The sequence below is a fragment of the Ailuropoda melanoleuca genome, chromosome 2, assembly GCF_002007445.2.
Source record: "Ailuropoda melanoleuca isolate Jingjing chromosome 2, ASM200744v2, whole genome shotgun sequence".
NCBI lineage: Eukaryota > Metazoa > Chordata > Mammalia > Carnivora > Ursidae > Ailuropoda > Ailuropoda melanoleuca.
The window spans coordinates 193,011,626-193,029,172 of record NC_048219.1 but is presented as its reverse complement, the minus strand read 5'-3'; the positions used below and the strand labels follow the sequence as shown (position 1 = coordinate 193,029,172).

At 44.7% G+C, this 17,547-nt stretch overlaps 1 protein-coding gene across 4 annotated transcripts in view; it reads right to left on the bottom strand.

Moving 5' to 3' along the window:
• Positions 1-17,547, bottom strand: part of LOC100481084 (UDP-glucuronosyltransferase 1-6) — a 61,457-nt gene that overhangs the window by 9,516 nt on the left and 34,394 nt on the right. For 3 of the 4 annotated variants that reach the window (XM_019798286.2, XM_002917950.4, XM_011223324.3), the window contains exons 2-4: positions 6,130-6,261; positions 5,292-5,379; positions 4,784-5,003 (exon numbers count right to left, since the gene is read on the bottom strand). In XM_019798286.2, coding sequence (XP_019653845.1) covers positions 4,784-5,003; positions 5,292-5,379; positions 6,130-6,261 — 440 coding nt within the window. Of the gene's footprint in view, positions 1-4,783; positions 5,004-5,291; positions 5,380-6,129; positions 6,262-14,357; positions 15,286-17,547 lie in introns of those variants that run through there. The other variant, XM_011223323.3, reaches the window with a different exon arrangement.

The following is a 17,547-nucleotide window of genomic DNA, read 5'->3' as shown; positions in this document are numbered from 1 at the left end:
ACACACACACACACACACACACACTACATGCTCTTTATCTCTGAAATTAAAAATAAAATGTAGAAAGGAAACTAGAAGCCAAAATTATAATATTAAATTATTTGAAACTTGCTTCCTATTTTCTTTTCTTTTTCTTGGTATTTTTGTAGGAAATTAGATACTTTTTTTATAAGAAAAGAAATAAAAGGGCGTGTCAGAATCAACGAGCGGTTTTCCTTTCACGGTTTTAAATGATCACATCTAGTCAAAGCAACAGTGATTTGTAAGTGTCACGTGCAAGGTGCTGGCACTTTGCACTGGTGACACATCACACCAGCCAAGTGCTCACGTTAGCACGAGGCGGTGTCTGTGTAGCCTCTTCAACTAAACAGATTTTTGCTGATTTTGGACAGTGCGGAGAGCTGAATCGGAACATCCGAATCTGAACTGGGTTAGATGCTTCGACCTTTAGCGTGGACACAGGACAAGGAGGAAGAGGAGGAGGAAGACCAGAGGAAGACACTCTTATTCAGGAGCAATTATGATAACTGCTGTCTTTAAACAGGCCTGTCATTACATTTGGATACATTATTGTCCTGTGATAATAATATTTGGCCATAAGTCTTGCTAAGCATCTTCCTTCTATATAAATCTTCTCTGAAACAAGATAGATTTTCTAGAACTTTCATTCGTCCACCCACATTTATTGAGCACCTGTTATGGCCTGGTTGCATCCCCTGATGTTCAAAATTTTCCCATTTGTCTTTACGTCCCAGCTTGGCGCGTTGGGAACGCGGAGATTCACAATTACGCAGAGATGACTCCCAAGCAAATAGATGAAGTTTGCTGACTGATGAAGGTTTTTTAAAAATAAGTGAACTTCACCCAGTCATTTTTAGGTTCTGGGTAGCTGTCTGTACCACTCAACAAAAGATCAGAACTGCACCACTAACGCGAACCTCGGGAACGACTTTTGTCCGCACATGGAGAGAAGTCGGGTTTTCACTGCGTTTGACGTGGGCACAGCACGGCCTGATGCCGACAAGCTGGGCACCACACACAGGAGCGCCCCGTTTCTCCATTTTTCCTTTCCCAGGCTCCCCGTGTCACCCTGTGGCGTGTCTCCTCCCATCCGAACGCACTCCAGTCTTTGCACATCTGTCCCTCTGATCGACGTCTCTTTCAAAATGAAGCAACTCCGGGTCAAGACTTCTAATGCTCTCACAGATACACACACAAGCACAGGCATTCACATATGCATGCACACGCACGCGCACACACACTATTAATTGTGGGACGAAGTCCACCCCTGGCCATCGCTTCTTCCTGTAAGGTTTTGGCCAGCCTGTTACTAGGGAACTTGACAGCAATAAAATAAATTTCCTGCAGAGATCATTTGATCTGCTAGCTTTTGCCTCTTGAGTTATTTTCAGAGCCACATTTAAACAGACTTACCTTTGCTTTTATTATAAGCCTCTGTCTGGGTATCACTGACCCCACCCCATTTACAAATGCCCATGAACAACATTTTTCACAAGCTTCAGGGCTAGGGAGGGCTATACTTCTAAGCTCCTGGTTTATTTTTATCTATTGGACACTATGCTTGTTATAATGGAATAATTTCTTTCTTTCTCTGCAGGAACTTACAGATCAGATGTTTACTTGGTGACGACGTTTTTTAATAAATTGAAGTTGTTTTTTTTTTAAAGATTTTATTTATTTATTCAACAGAGATAGAGACAGCCAGCGAGAGAGGGAACACAAGCAGGGGGAGTGGGAGAGGAAGAAGCAGGCTCATAACAGAGAAGCCTGATGTGGGGCTCGATCCCATAACGCCGGGATCATGCCCTGAGCCGAAGGCAGATGCTTAACCACTGTGCCACCCAGGCGCCCCAATAAATTGAAGTTTTAATCCTACTGAGGGAAATAATACTTAAAATCATTTCAATGATAACTTCCATAGGACTTAAAGCATCCTTTTATAAAATGAATAATAATAATACCCAAATCAGCTTACTTATAAATTGGGTTTTATGTATTTGTTTTCACATTTGAGTATTTGTTGTGAAAGAGATGGCCAAAATACAGGCAGTATTCCTCTGTACCTTTCCTCTTACCTTTTGTCATTGATGACAGTTTTTAGGGCATTTGCTAAATCTTCAGACGTCATTTCCAGGACGTTCAAGGTCACTCCAGCCCCCCTGGTCTCCATGCGCTTCGCATTGTCCATCTGATCGCCAAACAAGGGCAACATCACCATTGGAACGCCGTTGCAAATCCCCTCGTATATGCCGTGGGAGCCAGAATGTGTGATAAAGGCACGAGTCTTCGGGTGACCTGAGAAGCAAAGCAGGGAGGGATGCCAATGGTCAAGTCACCGAGTTTCACAGTGTGATGCTGTCTAGGTTCTGAAAGCGTTGTAAGGACTCCGTGCCACCCACATGGGGCTCCTGCAGAAGTCTGCAGAGGAAAATGTGGGTTGCGATGCCCCACGGGATAAAAAGCAATGTGGAATACTTTGGCCATAATCTTTTCCAGCTAAACAATCTGTTAGAACAGCCCTGCGCAAGCCACTTTCTTAATTTCACTAGGGTCTGACCTACACACCAAGTCCTGCCCACATACCAAGCAGGTCGTTCTGGGGCAGCCACTTGACGAGTCTTGTGTTCTTCGCAAGATTCGGTGGTGGAGTGCCAGTGTACCGCCACAGGACCTTGCAGAGACAAGAACACCGTTTAAAGAACACAGTAATTCAAAAACATCCGCCATAGTAGCCGGAACGTGGAGTCGTCTGAACGAACATAACTTGCCGAGGGTGGGAGGAGGAGAAGCTGGGAAGGCTTTGGGGACTAGTAACACTCTGTGTATTTGTGCAAATTCATCAAGCTGTACATTTATGAATTTTGCACTTTTCTGCACTTCAAGGGGCAGTTTACTTAATAAGGTGAATGGATATAGAATTATAGAAGCAGAAATATAAGAAATGAATCCAGTGTCCTGACCAGCAGCTTTTTGTGGAAATACTCCTATGTAATACGAAAAAACACTATCCAGTACGTTATCCTGTTTATTTTATCTTTAAAATAAATTCTCCTTGGGGCGCCTGGCTGGCTCAGTCAGGGGAGCATGCAACGCTCGATCTCGGGGTTGCAAGTTCGAGCCTCCGGTTGGGTACAGAGATCACTTAAAAAAATAAAATCTTTACAAATAAATTAGTTAATAAAATAAAATAAATTCTCCTGGTACACTTTTGAGTTTCTTAGAGAAAATGAGACCCCAAGTGAAGCAGACCACGGTTTAACAGAGTAGTTGAGAGTGACACGGCAAAAAAAGAACTTTGGATTAATAATTGCGAAGTGGCAGGGAAACCCAAACCTTAAGTCCAACTAATAGAATTAACATCGATACTAGAAGTCTGGGGTTCCAACCCTTGGGAAGATAGAATTGTATGGAATCTTCTTACTGTCTGAGGTATTTTTCCCAAAGCATCAGCAATTTCCATAGCTTTCTTCTCAGGAATCTCTGAGACCATGGAGCCCAAGGAGAAAACCACAATTCCATGTTCTCCGGAAGCATTAACGTAGGCTTCAAATTCCTAGGACAAGAAATTTCCAGTTAATTTTTTTCTCACCGTCTTGGGGAACAGCATACATTCAGCTGTGAATCAGATCTCTTCAGCTTAAGAATGTAATTAAAGAGGTGTGTGTGTGTGTGTGTGTGTGTGTGTGTNACAAGCTGGGCACCACACACAGGAGCGCCCCGTTTCTCCATTTTTCCTTTCCCAGGCTCCCCGTGTCACCCTGTGGCGTGTCTCCTCCCATCCGAACGCACTCCAGTCTTTGCACATCTGTCCCTCTGATCGACGTCTCTTTCAAAATGAAGCAACTCCGGGTCAAGACTTCTAATGCTCTCACAGATACACACACAAGCACAGGCATTCACACATGCATGCACACGCACGCGCACACACACTATTAATTGTGGGACGAAGTCCACCCCTGGCCATCGCTTCTTCCTGTAAGGTTTTGGCCAGCCTGTTACTAGGGAACTTGACAGCAATAAAATAAATTTCCTGCAGAGATCATTTGATCTGCTAGCTTTTGCCTCTTGAGTTATTTTCAGAGCCACATTTAAACAGACTTACCTTTGCTTTTATTATAAGCCTCTGTCTGGGTATCACTGACCCCACCCCATTTACAAATGCCCATGAACAACATTTTTCACAAGCTTCAGGGCTAGGGAGGGCTATACTTCTAAGCTCCTGGTTTATTTTTATCTATTGGACACTATGCTTGTTATAATGGAATAATTTCTTTCTTTCTCTGCAGGAACTTACAGATCAGATGTTTACTTGGTGACGACGTTTTTTAATAAATTGAAGTTGTTTTTTTTTTAAAGATTTTATTTATTTATTCAACAGAGATAGAGACAGCCAGCGAGAGAGGGAACACAAGCAGGGGGAGTGGGAGAGGAAGAAGCAGGCTCATAACAGAGAAGCCTGATGTGGGGCTCGATCCCATAACGCCGGGATCATGCCCTGAGCCGAAGGCAGATGCTTAACCACTGTGCCACCCAGGCGCCCCAATAAATTGAAGTTTTAATCCTACTGAGGGAAATAATACTTAAAATCATTTCAATGATAACTTCCATAACTTAAAGCATCCTTTTATAAAATGAATAATAATAATACCCAAATCAGCTTACTTATAAATTGGGTTTTATGTATTTGTTTTCACATTTGAGTATTTGTTGTGAAAGAGATGGCCAAAATACAGGCAGTATTCCTCTGTACCTTTCCTCTTACCTTTTGTCATTGATGACAGTTTTTAGGGCATTTGCTAAATCTTCAGACGTCATTTCCAGGACGTTCAAGGTCACTCCAGCCCCCCTGGTCTCCATGCGCTTCGCATTGTCCATCTGATCGCCAAACAAGGGCAACATCACCATTGGAACGCCGTTGCAAATCCCCTCGTATATGCCGTGGGAGCCAGAATGTGTGATAAAGGCACGAGTCTTCGGGTGACCTGAGAAGCAAAGCAGGGAGGGATGCCAATGGTCAAGTCACCGAGTTTCACAGTGTGATGCTGTCTAGGTTCTGAAAGCGTTGTAAGGACTCCGTGCCACCCACATGGGGCTCCTGCAGAAGTCTGCAGAGGAAAATGTGGGTTGCGATGCCCCACGGGATAAAAAGCAATGTGGAATACTTTGGCCATAATCTTTTCCAGCTAAACAATCTGTTAGAACAGCCCTGCGCAAGCCACTTTCTTAATTTCACTAGGGTCTGACCTACACACCAAGTCCTGCCCACATACCAAGCAGGTCGTTCTGGGGCAGCCACTTGACGAGTCTTGTGTTCTTCGCAAGATTCGGTGGTGGAGTGCCAGTGTACCGCCACAGGACCTTGCAGAGACAAGAACACCGTTTAAAGAACACAGTAATTCAAAAACATCCGCCATAGTAGCCGGAACATGGAGTCGTCTGAACGAACATAACTTGCCGAGGGTGGGAGGAGGAGAAGCTGGGAAGGCTTTGGGGACTAGTAACACTCTGTGTATTTGTGCAAATTCATCAAGCTGTACATTTATGAATTTTGCACTTTTCTGCACTTCAAGGGGCAGTTTACTTAATAAGGTGAATGGATATAGAATTATAGAAGCAGAAATATAAGAAATGAATCCAGTGTCCTGACCAGCAGCTTTTTGTGGAAATACTCCTATGTAATACGAAAAAACACTATCCAGTACGTTATCCTGTTTATTTTATCTTTAAAATAAATTCTCCTTGGGGCGCCTGGCTGGCTCAGTCAAGGGAGCATGCAACGCTCGATCTCGGGGTTGCAAGTTCGAGCCTCCGGTTGGGTACAGAGATCACTTAAAAAAATAAAATCTTTACAAATAAATTAGTTAATAAAATAAAATAAATTCTCCTGGTACACTTTTGAGTTTCTTAGAGAAAATGAGACCCCAAGTGAAGCAGACCACGGTTTAACAGAGTAGTTGAGAGTGACACGGCAAAAAAAGAACTTTGGATTAATAATTGCGAAGTGGCAGGGAAACCCAAACCTTAAGTCCAACTAATAGAATTAACATCGATACTAGAAGTCTGGGGTTCCAACCCTTGGGAAGATAGAATTGTATGGAATCTTCTTACTGTCTGAGGTATTTTTCCCAAAGCATCAGCAATTTCCATAGCTTTCTTCTCAGGAATCTCTGAGACCATGGAGCCCAAGGAGAAAACCACAATTCCATGTTCTCCGGAAGCATTAACGTAGGCTTCAAATTCCTAGGACAAGAAATTTCCAGTTAATTTTTTTCTCACCGTCTTGGGGAACAGCATACATTCAGCTGTGAATCAGATCTCTTCAGCTTAAGAATGTAATTAAAGAGGTCTGTGTGTGTGTGTGTGTGTGTGTGTGTGTGTGTGTGTTAGAGATACAAAATATTAGTGCATGTTACAGCCTTCCTTCCCCCCTTACTCCCTCCCAAAGGAGGAAGGCTTCTCGTCCATCAGGTTGTCTCCTGGGTTCTTTGAGATGCGGAATCCAGGTTAGTATGCAAATTTTCCAAAGGAAAAGCAATCAGAGGTGAGACCAGATCCACTTCCCAGGGGCTTCAAGCAGCTGGGAGGGTCTCCCGAGAAAGCAGCCTTTCTTTCTTCTTCTTTTTTTTTTTTAATTTTTTAATTTAAATTCAAGTAGCCAAATTATAATACATCATTAGTTTTGATATAATGTTCAATGGTTCATTGGTTGAGTGTAACACCCAGGGCTCGTATCTCATGCCGTCTGTAATGCCCATCACCCACTGCCGTATTCTTAACTCTGAGATCCTTTAGATTTCCTAAGATTTTTCCACATTTATTTCCCTCTTAAAGATTGCTTTTGCTTTTTATTACAGTCAGATTTCCCCCAAATAACCATTTGGGTGTTTTTTTTTTATGTTCAGTTAGCCACTGTATAGTACATCATTAGTTTTTGATGCAGTGGTCAGTGATTCATTTAGTTACATATAACACCCAGCGCTCATCACAACACGTACCCTCCTTAATTCCCATCACCCTGTTACCCCACCCCCCACCCCTCTGCCCCTCTGAAACCGTCGGTTTGTTTCCTGGGGTCCACAGTCTCTCATGGTTCTTCTCCCTCTCTGATTTCTCCCCCTTCAGATTTCCCTCCCTTCCCCTATGGTCCTCCATGCTATTGTTCATGTGGAGAAAGGGGAATCTTACACTGTTGGTGGGAATGCAAGCTGGTACAGCCACTCTGGAAAACAGTATGGAGGTCCCTCAAGATGTTAACAATAGAGCTACCCTATGACCCAGCAAGCGCACTACTAGGTATTTACCCCAAAGACACAGATGTAGTGAAAAGAAGGGGCACATGCACCCTAATGTTCATGGCAGCAACGTCCACAATAGCCAAACTGTGGAAGGAGCTGAGATGCCCTTCAACAGATGAATGGATAAAGAAGATATGGTCCATATATACAACAGAAAGCGGGCTTTCAGGAAGGGGACTAAAGGAGAGAGCAGAAGGCAGTGCAGAAGGAAGGGGGAAAGGTGAATGAGCATCACAGAGAAGGGAGAGAGCCATTCAGCACATCGGTGAAGGGAGACCTTGGGGGAGAGGAAAGCTGTCCAAGGAGGATTTCAGAAAGCTTTTTGTAGACTCGAAAACTCCTGCACTGCCCCTTTAAGAAAATCTACAGTAAAGATGTGTATTATTTTCCAAGGCTTCTGGAATATTCCCTTTATCAACATAAAGAATGAATGGAGCCAACACAGAAAGCTGCAAATAGTGTGGAGGATGAGGCTCATGGTTAAGGAAAAACCTCAAATAGCCAAGACAGCCCGTAACAACTCCCGCTTCCCCACAGCCTAGAGCAGGGTCTTGCATATGGCGGCCGACACACTGGGGTGATTCGGGATCATATTCATGTCAACTCAGGGCTGAAGCTTAGCCAGTCAACCTGGCAATTTCCCGCCTTTCCTGGAGAAGAGCTTTCTGAAGAGTGTAAGTCAGCTTTCCTGCCTTAGCAAGAACAGACAGAAAGATATCTGAATCTTTCTTTGAGGGCTTCATATTGTACTGTAAAAAGGAAAATATTTCTCCCTGGGTATGAGAGATACAAAATGGGACAGAAAACCTTGCTGAGGGTGCAGGAGGATCTGAGCCCCTTCTGCAGAGTTCAGAGAGGGCCAAGGGCACGTGAGCAAACCCTGAGTACCGAAGTCACCAGTGAGAAGGATACACAAGCAGTGAGTCTCAACCCACCCAGCACATGACCCCCACCCAGTGTTCCTGTCGCATTCCAGAAGCTGATCCCTTCTAGCAATATATCCATCCCCATCATCCCAGGAAGATTGCAACTATAAGGCCGCTCTGATGCCTCCAACCAAGACCACCGTTGGGCATTACAGCCCTGGGTACATAAGGATAAAACTCAAGACAAAGCAATGGGACTTGTTTCTGAAGAAACTTCTGGGCCAGATGACCCAAGGAATAAGGAATGAACTGTGACTGGTTCTCTGGTCAATAATGAACCTTACAACTACTAGAAAATGGACGATCCATGGTTCCCTTGGATGAAGAAGGGGGATGGGATCTTCAGAAGTGCCTGCATGTATAAGGGTAAGAGACAGTGATGGCTGGACCCCCACTAGTAAGCACACATCACAGATTATGACCTACCAAGCCTCTATCCCTAAAGTAATAAGGAATAGACTTTATAGAGATGGATGTCAGACAAAAGCTCTGAGAGGAAGCAACAAAAAGATGATCCAACCGAAAGAATAGCAGCACTAGCTGCAGTGTGGAAACAGAGGAACCTGGAGTCAAGAGTGGTGGCTGTGTCCCCAGGAAGAGGGGAAGGAAGCCTCCAGACGCAACCCTCAGCAATAATCTCAGCCCAGCCCGATCTGTCCCCAACCTTCAAAGCCAACTCCAGGGTATTGTGGTCTTCAGGAAACACAGACATATGCCCTCGGGCATACACACATGCACACACACAGGCACACACCTGCATGCACACACGTGTGGGGGCACACGCACACACAGAGTGGCAATTCACATAGAGGAAATAGAAGAGGTATGAGTGCGGCAATTTCCCCCCAGCTGTAGGTTATTCATGATTTCACGAACTCCCCTAGAGTCTTCCAAATGGTTTTATATGTTTCCCAAGAATGCCAAGGACATTAATGAGACTGTGTGATGTGCTGGGGTTTGCCCAGAACTGAGGGGTTTCCTGAAATATGGGACTTTCCATCCTGTTCAAACCAGAACGCTGGCCACCCTGGGTGTGACACGGAGAGGACTTCTCACAGGGCTAAGCACATGTGATTTTAAGAGACTTCTTTCAGGCTTGGTTCAGAGCATGACCAATAAAGCCTGAACACTGCCCAGCCCTCCTCAGGGGTGAGCCCCCAGCCTGGTCCACCCCCACCAGCTCTCTCTGAGGCTTCTGGCTCCTAGTGACTGTGTCTCAGCCCTCTCCATTGGGCTCATCTGAAAGGTTAGGGAGGCCAACATCGTCCTCCCCACCACCACACTGCATTTCTGGTCTATGACAAAAACATCTTAAGGACGGTTTTCCTGAAGTCCTTCCTCCCCAGGATTACACCACATCCTTCTTTCCTCGGAAAGACAGCTCATCTCCAAGTGCGTTTTGAGCTCTTTCTTCTGAGTGAAGGTAAACAGCTTACCTCACTTTCTAGGACCTTCCCTCCTTCATGAAACCCACTCCTACTTTAACCGTATCTACAAAGAGCCATGTCTGATTTCCCCTCCTTGTACACTCTCCCACACCCACTCGGCACCCAGCAGGGTGTGATTATCTTAAAATGGAACCCACAGGTCCATAAACGCCCAAAGGTACAAAGGTACACAGCAAGACTAAAGTTTAAATGTCACGGAAGTTCACCTACAGATCACAGAAGGGCAAATTGCAGAGATTGTGTTGTCTCGGCCAACACCTCTTTGAGCCAGCCCCTCCCAGAATTCAACAGTGGTGAGGTCCACACCCTACTTGGCAAAACTTCCCCAAACCTGGCCCTGACTTCACAGACTCTAGAGTGGCCAAAGAGTGAAGCGATAGCTTAACGAAAATAATCTTCAATTCCCCGACCTCTTATCCCTTCCAAAAAGGATGAGGGCCCCTCTGAAGTGAAAGCACCTGCCCAGTCCACTGAAGCCTTTAACACAGGTCCTAACTTTGGCAGAGTTTAGTATTTTGAGTTCCAGGCTTTTATCAGATTTTCTCTTCCCGAATGTCACCTGTTTCTCAAAATCCTTGGTAAGCACTTAGCACGTTGGAAAACCGTTGCTTTATCACTACACATTCAGAGCCAGGGACAAAGCCTGCCAGCTCACCAGTCTTTCTTCTCCTCGCCATCATCAAGTCTCTGTTCTCACTGACCTTCAGTTTGGCTGTTTCCCTCAGACCCAACATGTCTGGATGGACATCATTTCTGAATCCCTACATGTCCACAAAGACGGTCTCTCACCCTGAATACAGAAGGACGTCTTAGAATCCTTGAGCTTCATTCCTTTGCTCTCAATTCTGTCCTACTCTCTTTACCTGCCAGGGATCCCAGACATGCCCAACACAATGTGTGCCTTCCATATGAACTCTCTTTATCAGCTAAAGATTGTATCTCTATTCTTGAAGTTCAGGACTTGGACCAAGAGCACTGGGACAGGGACGATCTCCACTAGAGTAATGGAAGTGTAGAAAAACATTCTTTAATTAACCAAGGGGGAAAAAGAAAAAAAATATTGAATTGCCAGACCAGCAAAAATCAGGAAAAGGGAAAATGACCAGGTAAAATAAAAATAAACTGGTAAAGTTAGAATCAAATCTAGCAATTGTTAAATTAAGTGCAAACAGGCAAAAGTCTCCCAACCGGGTTAAAAATATCAGCTCCATGTTGTTTAAAAAGGAAGAAAAAAAAAAAAAGGTTGAAGACAAATGGGTACCAAAGAGGCACTAGGGAAAGGTAAACAAGATAATACAGGATGGTAATATTAATATCAAAAAAGTGGAATTCCAAATTAAAAATATTAAGTAGGACAGAGAGGGTTGCTGTTTAGTATGATTTACAAAGACATTCTCACACCAAGGCTTGCTTGCACCAAACCAGGTAGCAACCAATACATAGTCATTACAACTCAGCGCTTAGACAAATTTCAGGCAAAGAAAATATATCGATAAATGATGCCAAAGCTATGATATTGAAAAAGACAGCAGATAGAGTTCTATAGCCCCTCCTAGTAAACATCCTAAAGGAAAGAAGGAAATCATTTAAATAAATAAAGACTATTTGCCAAAAAACAGCGGCAAACATGATACAAACTGATGAAATGAAGATCAATCTTCATTAAAACCAGGAGCAAGACAAGAATCCTTGCAAATGCCAAAATTATTCAATCGTTTTTAAAGATTCTAGTGAATTCAATAAGACCAATACCTGGCATAGAATTCAGAACAGAAGAAACCATCTTTATTGATTAAAGTCTGCACGCTGGCTTTTTTTTAATGATGAAATCAATATTTTGATTAGGCTGAAATTTGATGTGGGGCCGAATAGTGAATAGATAACCAGCTACAGACGGAAATGGAAAAACTATCACATTCACAGGAGCGAGCAAAAAAAAAAAAGTGTAAAATACTTAAGAAAAACTGAACAAGAAAGGAACAGAATAAATATGAAGAAAACTACAAAGTACTTGACCTTTGGTAAGGTAATACTTGAAGTAACAACAAGACGAACAAGGCCCTGTAATATAAACTTCAGTGTTCTTCCCAGGGAACAAGATTACAAGGTTAACAGAATAACCTGTGGCATGTAAATACCATGAAGCATGGCACAGTTAAAAAATAGATATCAGACGTTGAACCGAAACGATATTCATGACATATTCATAGGTGAGCCATGGGGATATGTTACTACCTTTTTTGTAAAACAAGCAACAAAAACTTCGATTCAAGTACATACATTTGTCTTTGTGTATGCTGTAAGAGAGTGGTCCAGTTTCATTCTTCTGCATGTGGCTGTCCAATTTTCCCAATTTCTTCAATTTCTTAAAGAGACTGTCTTTTTTTTCCATCACATATTCTTCCCTGCTTTGTCGAAGCTTAGTTGACCATAGAGTTGAGGGCCCATTTCTGGGTTCTCTATTCTGTTCCATTGGTCTATGTGTCTGTTTTTGTGCCAGTACCATGCTGTCTTGATGATCCTAGCTTTGTAATATGGCTAAGAGACACATGGAAAAATGCTCCACAGAACTTGCCATCAGGGAAATACAAATCAAAACCACAATGAGATACCACCTTGCAACAGTTAGAATGGCTAAAATTAACAAGGCAAGGAATAACAAATGTTGGCAAGGATGCGGAGAGAGGGGAACCCTCTTACACTGTTGGTGGGAATGCAAGCTGGTACAGCCACTCTGGAAAACAGTATGCAGGCTCCTCAAGATGCTAAAAATAGAGCTACCCTATGATCCAGCAATTGCACTACCGGGTATTTACCCCAAAGATACAGATGTAGTGAAAAGAAGGGGCACCTGCACCCCAATATTCATAGTAGCAATGTCCCCAATAGCCAAACTGTGGAAGGAGCTGAGATACCTTTCAACAGATGAATGGATAAAGAAGATGTGGTCCAAGATGCTGGTATTAACCAGACACCAATCACGTGCGGACCCATTGCCCAGGTGTTAAGAGTGCTGTAATGGGCAGCAGTGGTCCCTGCCCCCACATATATGGAAGAGACGATCAATAAACAAATATCTAAATGAGATGATCACAGTAGTTGATGTGCTATGAAGGAAAGAGCACAGGATCCTATCTTAGAGAGAAGGACTCCCTGAAGAAGTGTCTTTACAGCTGACCTGAAAAGTAAGACAGCCACCTCACAAATTCAGGCACAGCATCCCAGAAGGACAGAACATCATGTTCAAGGGTCCTGAACTGGGAAAGATCTTGGAATGTCCCAAGAATAGAAAGAAGGCCAGTGTAACTGAGGATACCCACGCAGATTTATAAGCAAGCCCTTCTATTCTGAGTGGAATTTCTATTATGCATGCACATCTCTAAAGTTTTACATTTCAAAGTAAAGGCGAAACACAATTGTTTTCATTTGGATCCTATATAATGATGCCAAAAATATTCCTCTTTAATTCCACTCTAACTTAGACATACTGACTAGCTCTCAACACCATCTCCTTCTTTCTTAACCAGACCACCCCATCAGACATATACTTCTCCAACAGGCCATGGGGCGTCAGAATCTTATTGGTGGGAGATCTGAGGGGGTCACCAGCTCTCTTTTCACATGATGGGGGAGGAATCAGAGCCCCACAGAGGGGACCTGGTCATGCGGCAATGGGGTGGAGACAACCACACAGCCCTGGATTTCTCACGTGGTGTTTTTTCTGCCATCCGAAGTTTCTCCTTGCCATGACAATGACAATGACATGATCATTTAAAATGTGAATCACATTGGAGTCACTCTGGGAATAAGATTCAGTGCTCTCCGAGGGTGATGACAGTCCCTTAGTAGGAATCAGACTCAGCACCTGCAAGTGCCTGGGCTACCCGAGGATCCTCAGCCAATACTTGGAAAATAAATGAATGAATGCCCATGGAAATGTCACCTCCTTGGAGAATCCTTCCCAACCCCTCATCTGACAGCAATTCTCCTGTTATTCTCTATCACCTCCACTGAGATCTGGAAGAAGATATGAATGCTCCTTTTTTGCATACCTCAAATTCTGTATGGGAAAAAATTAACTTATAAGCATTGCAGAGAATGAAACTCAGGACCTTTCTGCCCAATGCCAGAATCTGATTGTCTGATATTTACTTATTAGAAGAGAAGGGACCGCAGAAGCCAGCTTCCTATCAGAATATCTACTGGATCTTTAACCAGAAACATAAAGGCAACTTTTGCCATCAGGACCCATAGATGTCAAAGAATTATTTCAACAGTCTTGACCCTTGTGTGTCTGACCCAATCAAGGGCAAGGTGCATGCTGCTGATTTGTGGTCTCAGCAAGGATCCCGACACTCATTGCTCTGTGCTTATGGCAATTAATCTTTGTCACATCTTACTGATTACTGTTCACTGGAGCACACACAAGAAAATGCCCAAAGTATACTTTCCTAAAGTATCCTATACAAAGAAATAACCCAGAAGAGGATGCCTAAGACAGATATAAATTACAACCCAGAGCCGGGAGATCTGTAAGGTAGAAACCAATGAAAGAGGGCCTCTGAGACTATGCCAGCATGCTCACTCGGCATATATCGGGGCCAAGTGCATCCATCCAAAGTACTTGCAAGGATACAGACTTATAAAGCTCCCCCTCAAATACACACCTGGGACAGTGGTTTTTTGCTGGCACAGTTGATCCCACCAACAAAAACCATGTTGGGCATGATGGGCCTGGCGTAATCCTTGACAAAGTCACTTCTGAGAAGCCAGACAGAGCCGGAGCCCAAAAGGTCCTGGACAGTCACATCCTTCTGAAGGATTTCTGAGGCAAGCGGTCCGTACGGCAAATACACCACATTGCACAGAAAGTTCTCTGACAAGAAAATGACCATGTTCTTCACCCGCTGTAAGAAGGTCATGTCATCGGAGTTAAGGGACAGAGGCCTGGGCACATAGGATGGTGGGCTGGGGCACTGGGTACCTTGAGAATCTAGGCCACATGGCAGCGCATTCAAGAAGAAAACGGCAGGCAGAGCCAGGTACAGGGCCACGATGGGGCCACAAGGGAGGAAAGGGTCTGTCAACACGGCATCGAAGCTGCTTTCCACCAGGGAGGCCATGAGCTCCTTGTTGTGCAGTAAGTGGGAGCAGGCAGACAAAATCAGGGCAGAGTCCTCCTTGACTCTCTTGTACGTTTTGACCACGCGCTGCAGCAAAGGCTCATTCTCAAAAACACCGTGCCCGAGTCTGATGAAAGTGGCTTCCACGTGCTCCCTTCGAAATGGCACAGGGTACCTCTTCAAGCTGTAAAATGCTGCTTCTTTGATGTGCACGGAGGCCTCAGGAGCTAGGACCACTATGTCATGTCCCCTCTGGTGCAGCTGCCGGATGACCCCGAGCATGCCCAGCCAGTGGCTGCCATCCACGGGCACCAACAACAGCTTCCCGCCGTGGGACACAGTGGGGCTCAGAGCGCACAGCAGCAGGCCCAGGACAAGCGGACGTGGACCTCGGGACCCTGCTGCCATGGTTCCCCTGCCTTTGCTCCCAAGACTCTCTCCTGCCACAAGTTTGCCCTTTCCTACTTCCCTGTCGCAAGAACCAATCTATACTCAAAGTTAATGGTTGATTGTATCACATGATTCGTAGCCGGAAGTTCACCTTTAGAGCTAAAAACGGCAGAGCTTTACAAGGTTTCTTTTTTTTTTTTAATACTTTTATTATTTATTTATTTACACTTAAGTTTTTATTTTAATTCCGATTAGTTAGCATACAGTGTCGTATTAGTTTCAGGCGTACAACACCGTGATTCGACACTTGCACGCGTCACCCCGCACCCATCCCAACAAGCGTACTAGCTTTCTTAACAGGCAACAACAGTTTAACTGGCTGGAATTCTTTACCAACCACTCCAATCACATTCTTGAGGGGCCAGAGAAGGCAAAGCAGCTCCAGCACCTTTGAATGCATTAAATGAGTAGTTCCATGGACCCAGAGAGGAGAAAAAGGCTATGTGGTGACAAATTAGACTTCCTTTTCAGGAATGAAATAGAAAGCAGAATATGACTTTTAGAAAGAGAAGAACATGACACTGCAAGCCTGCTTTTGGCCCACAGCAGCGCTGCGGGACACCCTTCCCCACAGGTCACTCAGGGTCTTGCCCAACCCTTCATCATTTTGATGCATTCACCCAACAAAATACTTATTAAGTCCTACACGGCTCTACAGGGCCTGGGGGTGCCGGCAGAGACCACCACAGATGAGTCTCCCACCTCCCCCGAACTCAGGCTCCATCAGAAGAGACAGACTGACAAGGTAAGCAGATAAACAGACGCGTCAGAGGCTGTGAAGCACACCCAGAAGGAGAGGAATGCTGCTGGCTAGTGAATGGCAGGAAGGGAAGCCCACTCGGGCGCATGTGCACAGAAGGCCTTTCTCAGGACAGACGTGCATTTGCTCAGACAGGCAGCAGCGAGAGCAAACACTGAGAAAGTCTGATGACGCAGCTGACGCAAAGGGGAAAGGTGAACAAAACCAATAAGAACATATACTTATGGAGTATGTACTAGGTACCAAGTATGGGGCTAAGCACTTTACAACACATTTTATGTAATCCCCTAAAATTATCCCTTAAAGGCAGATACCATTAGTCCCATTTTACGAAGAAAGACATTGAGGGTCAGAGAGATGATACGACCTGCCAGGGTCCTGCATTTACTAAGTGACAGAGCTGAGATGCAGGCCCTGAGAGTCAGAGCGTGGAGACCCTGCTCTTACCCACAACTCCCCATGGCCTCTAGCACTATCCAGATCTTATGTCCGGGTTTGACATTTATAGCCAGCTAGGAGCCAGAAGTAAAGCTGGGATCCTCGCAGTCACTACCCAATCGAAATAAACGGGGAGAAGGCACATGTGCTCACACAGTAATACCCAGCACTAGCTGGTGTCCCAAACGATCAAGAGGAGAGTCCGGGAGCAAGGATGGTAGTCACAAACAGAAACGTCCCTCCTGAAGAAAAGGCAAATCTGAGTGCAGACAGAACGGATCACCTCGCCCTTTCCTTTGGGGATCTGTTGTTGTACTCTACAATCCCAGGATGGGAGCACAGATCCTAATATTTTGACCGCAGGCATCACTGGCCACCCTATAAGCAGGGACCTGATAGGAAGGTCAAGGAGAAACTGCTAACTCGAAAGTTTGGATGTCCTGTGGGGCATATTCACAGGGCCCCCCTTCATTCTGGTACTTAGAACAAGTACTTAGAGTCCCTTTTCCTTGTACCACTATCCTTCCTCCACAGACCTCCAGTCTCGCAGGTACTTGTATATGGGTGCACGCATACGCACACAGTCAAACACTCATGCACTGTGAAGCTCCCTGCCCTGCCCCCCCAGCACTTTCTGTTCTCCTGGGCTAAGATTCTGGGTGAGTAGAAAAGAGGTAGCAATGCTTCAGCCCATTGGTGTGCCCCTATCTGCAATTCTGAAACTCATAGTCCAGTTTAAACATTAAGGGCAATAATTCTTCTGAACTCTCAATGTCATAAGAGTTCATCTGTAAATTACCCGGAGCAAAAGGGCTGTAAACACACTCAGTCACCACTGTAATGATTTTATGACTTTCCAGCATCACGCAGAGCCTCAGGACTTTTTGAGGCCTCCGTGTGGCTGGATGGTTTGGGGACACGACTCTGCCCTTACAAGCAGGGTTTCAGCTTCGGAATCACTCACCTGGGTGCCAGTCCATGGTTTTGCAGACAGTAAGCACTCAGTAAATGTTTTTGTACAGATGTGACTCTTCCCTTCTCCTTTGTTCTAGGCCCCATTTCCAAGCAAGCTAGTGCTGAATTCAC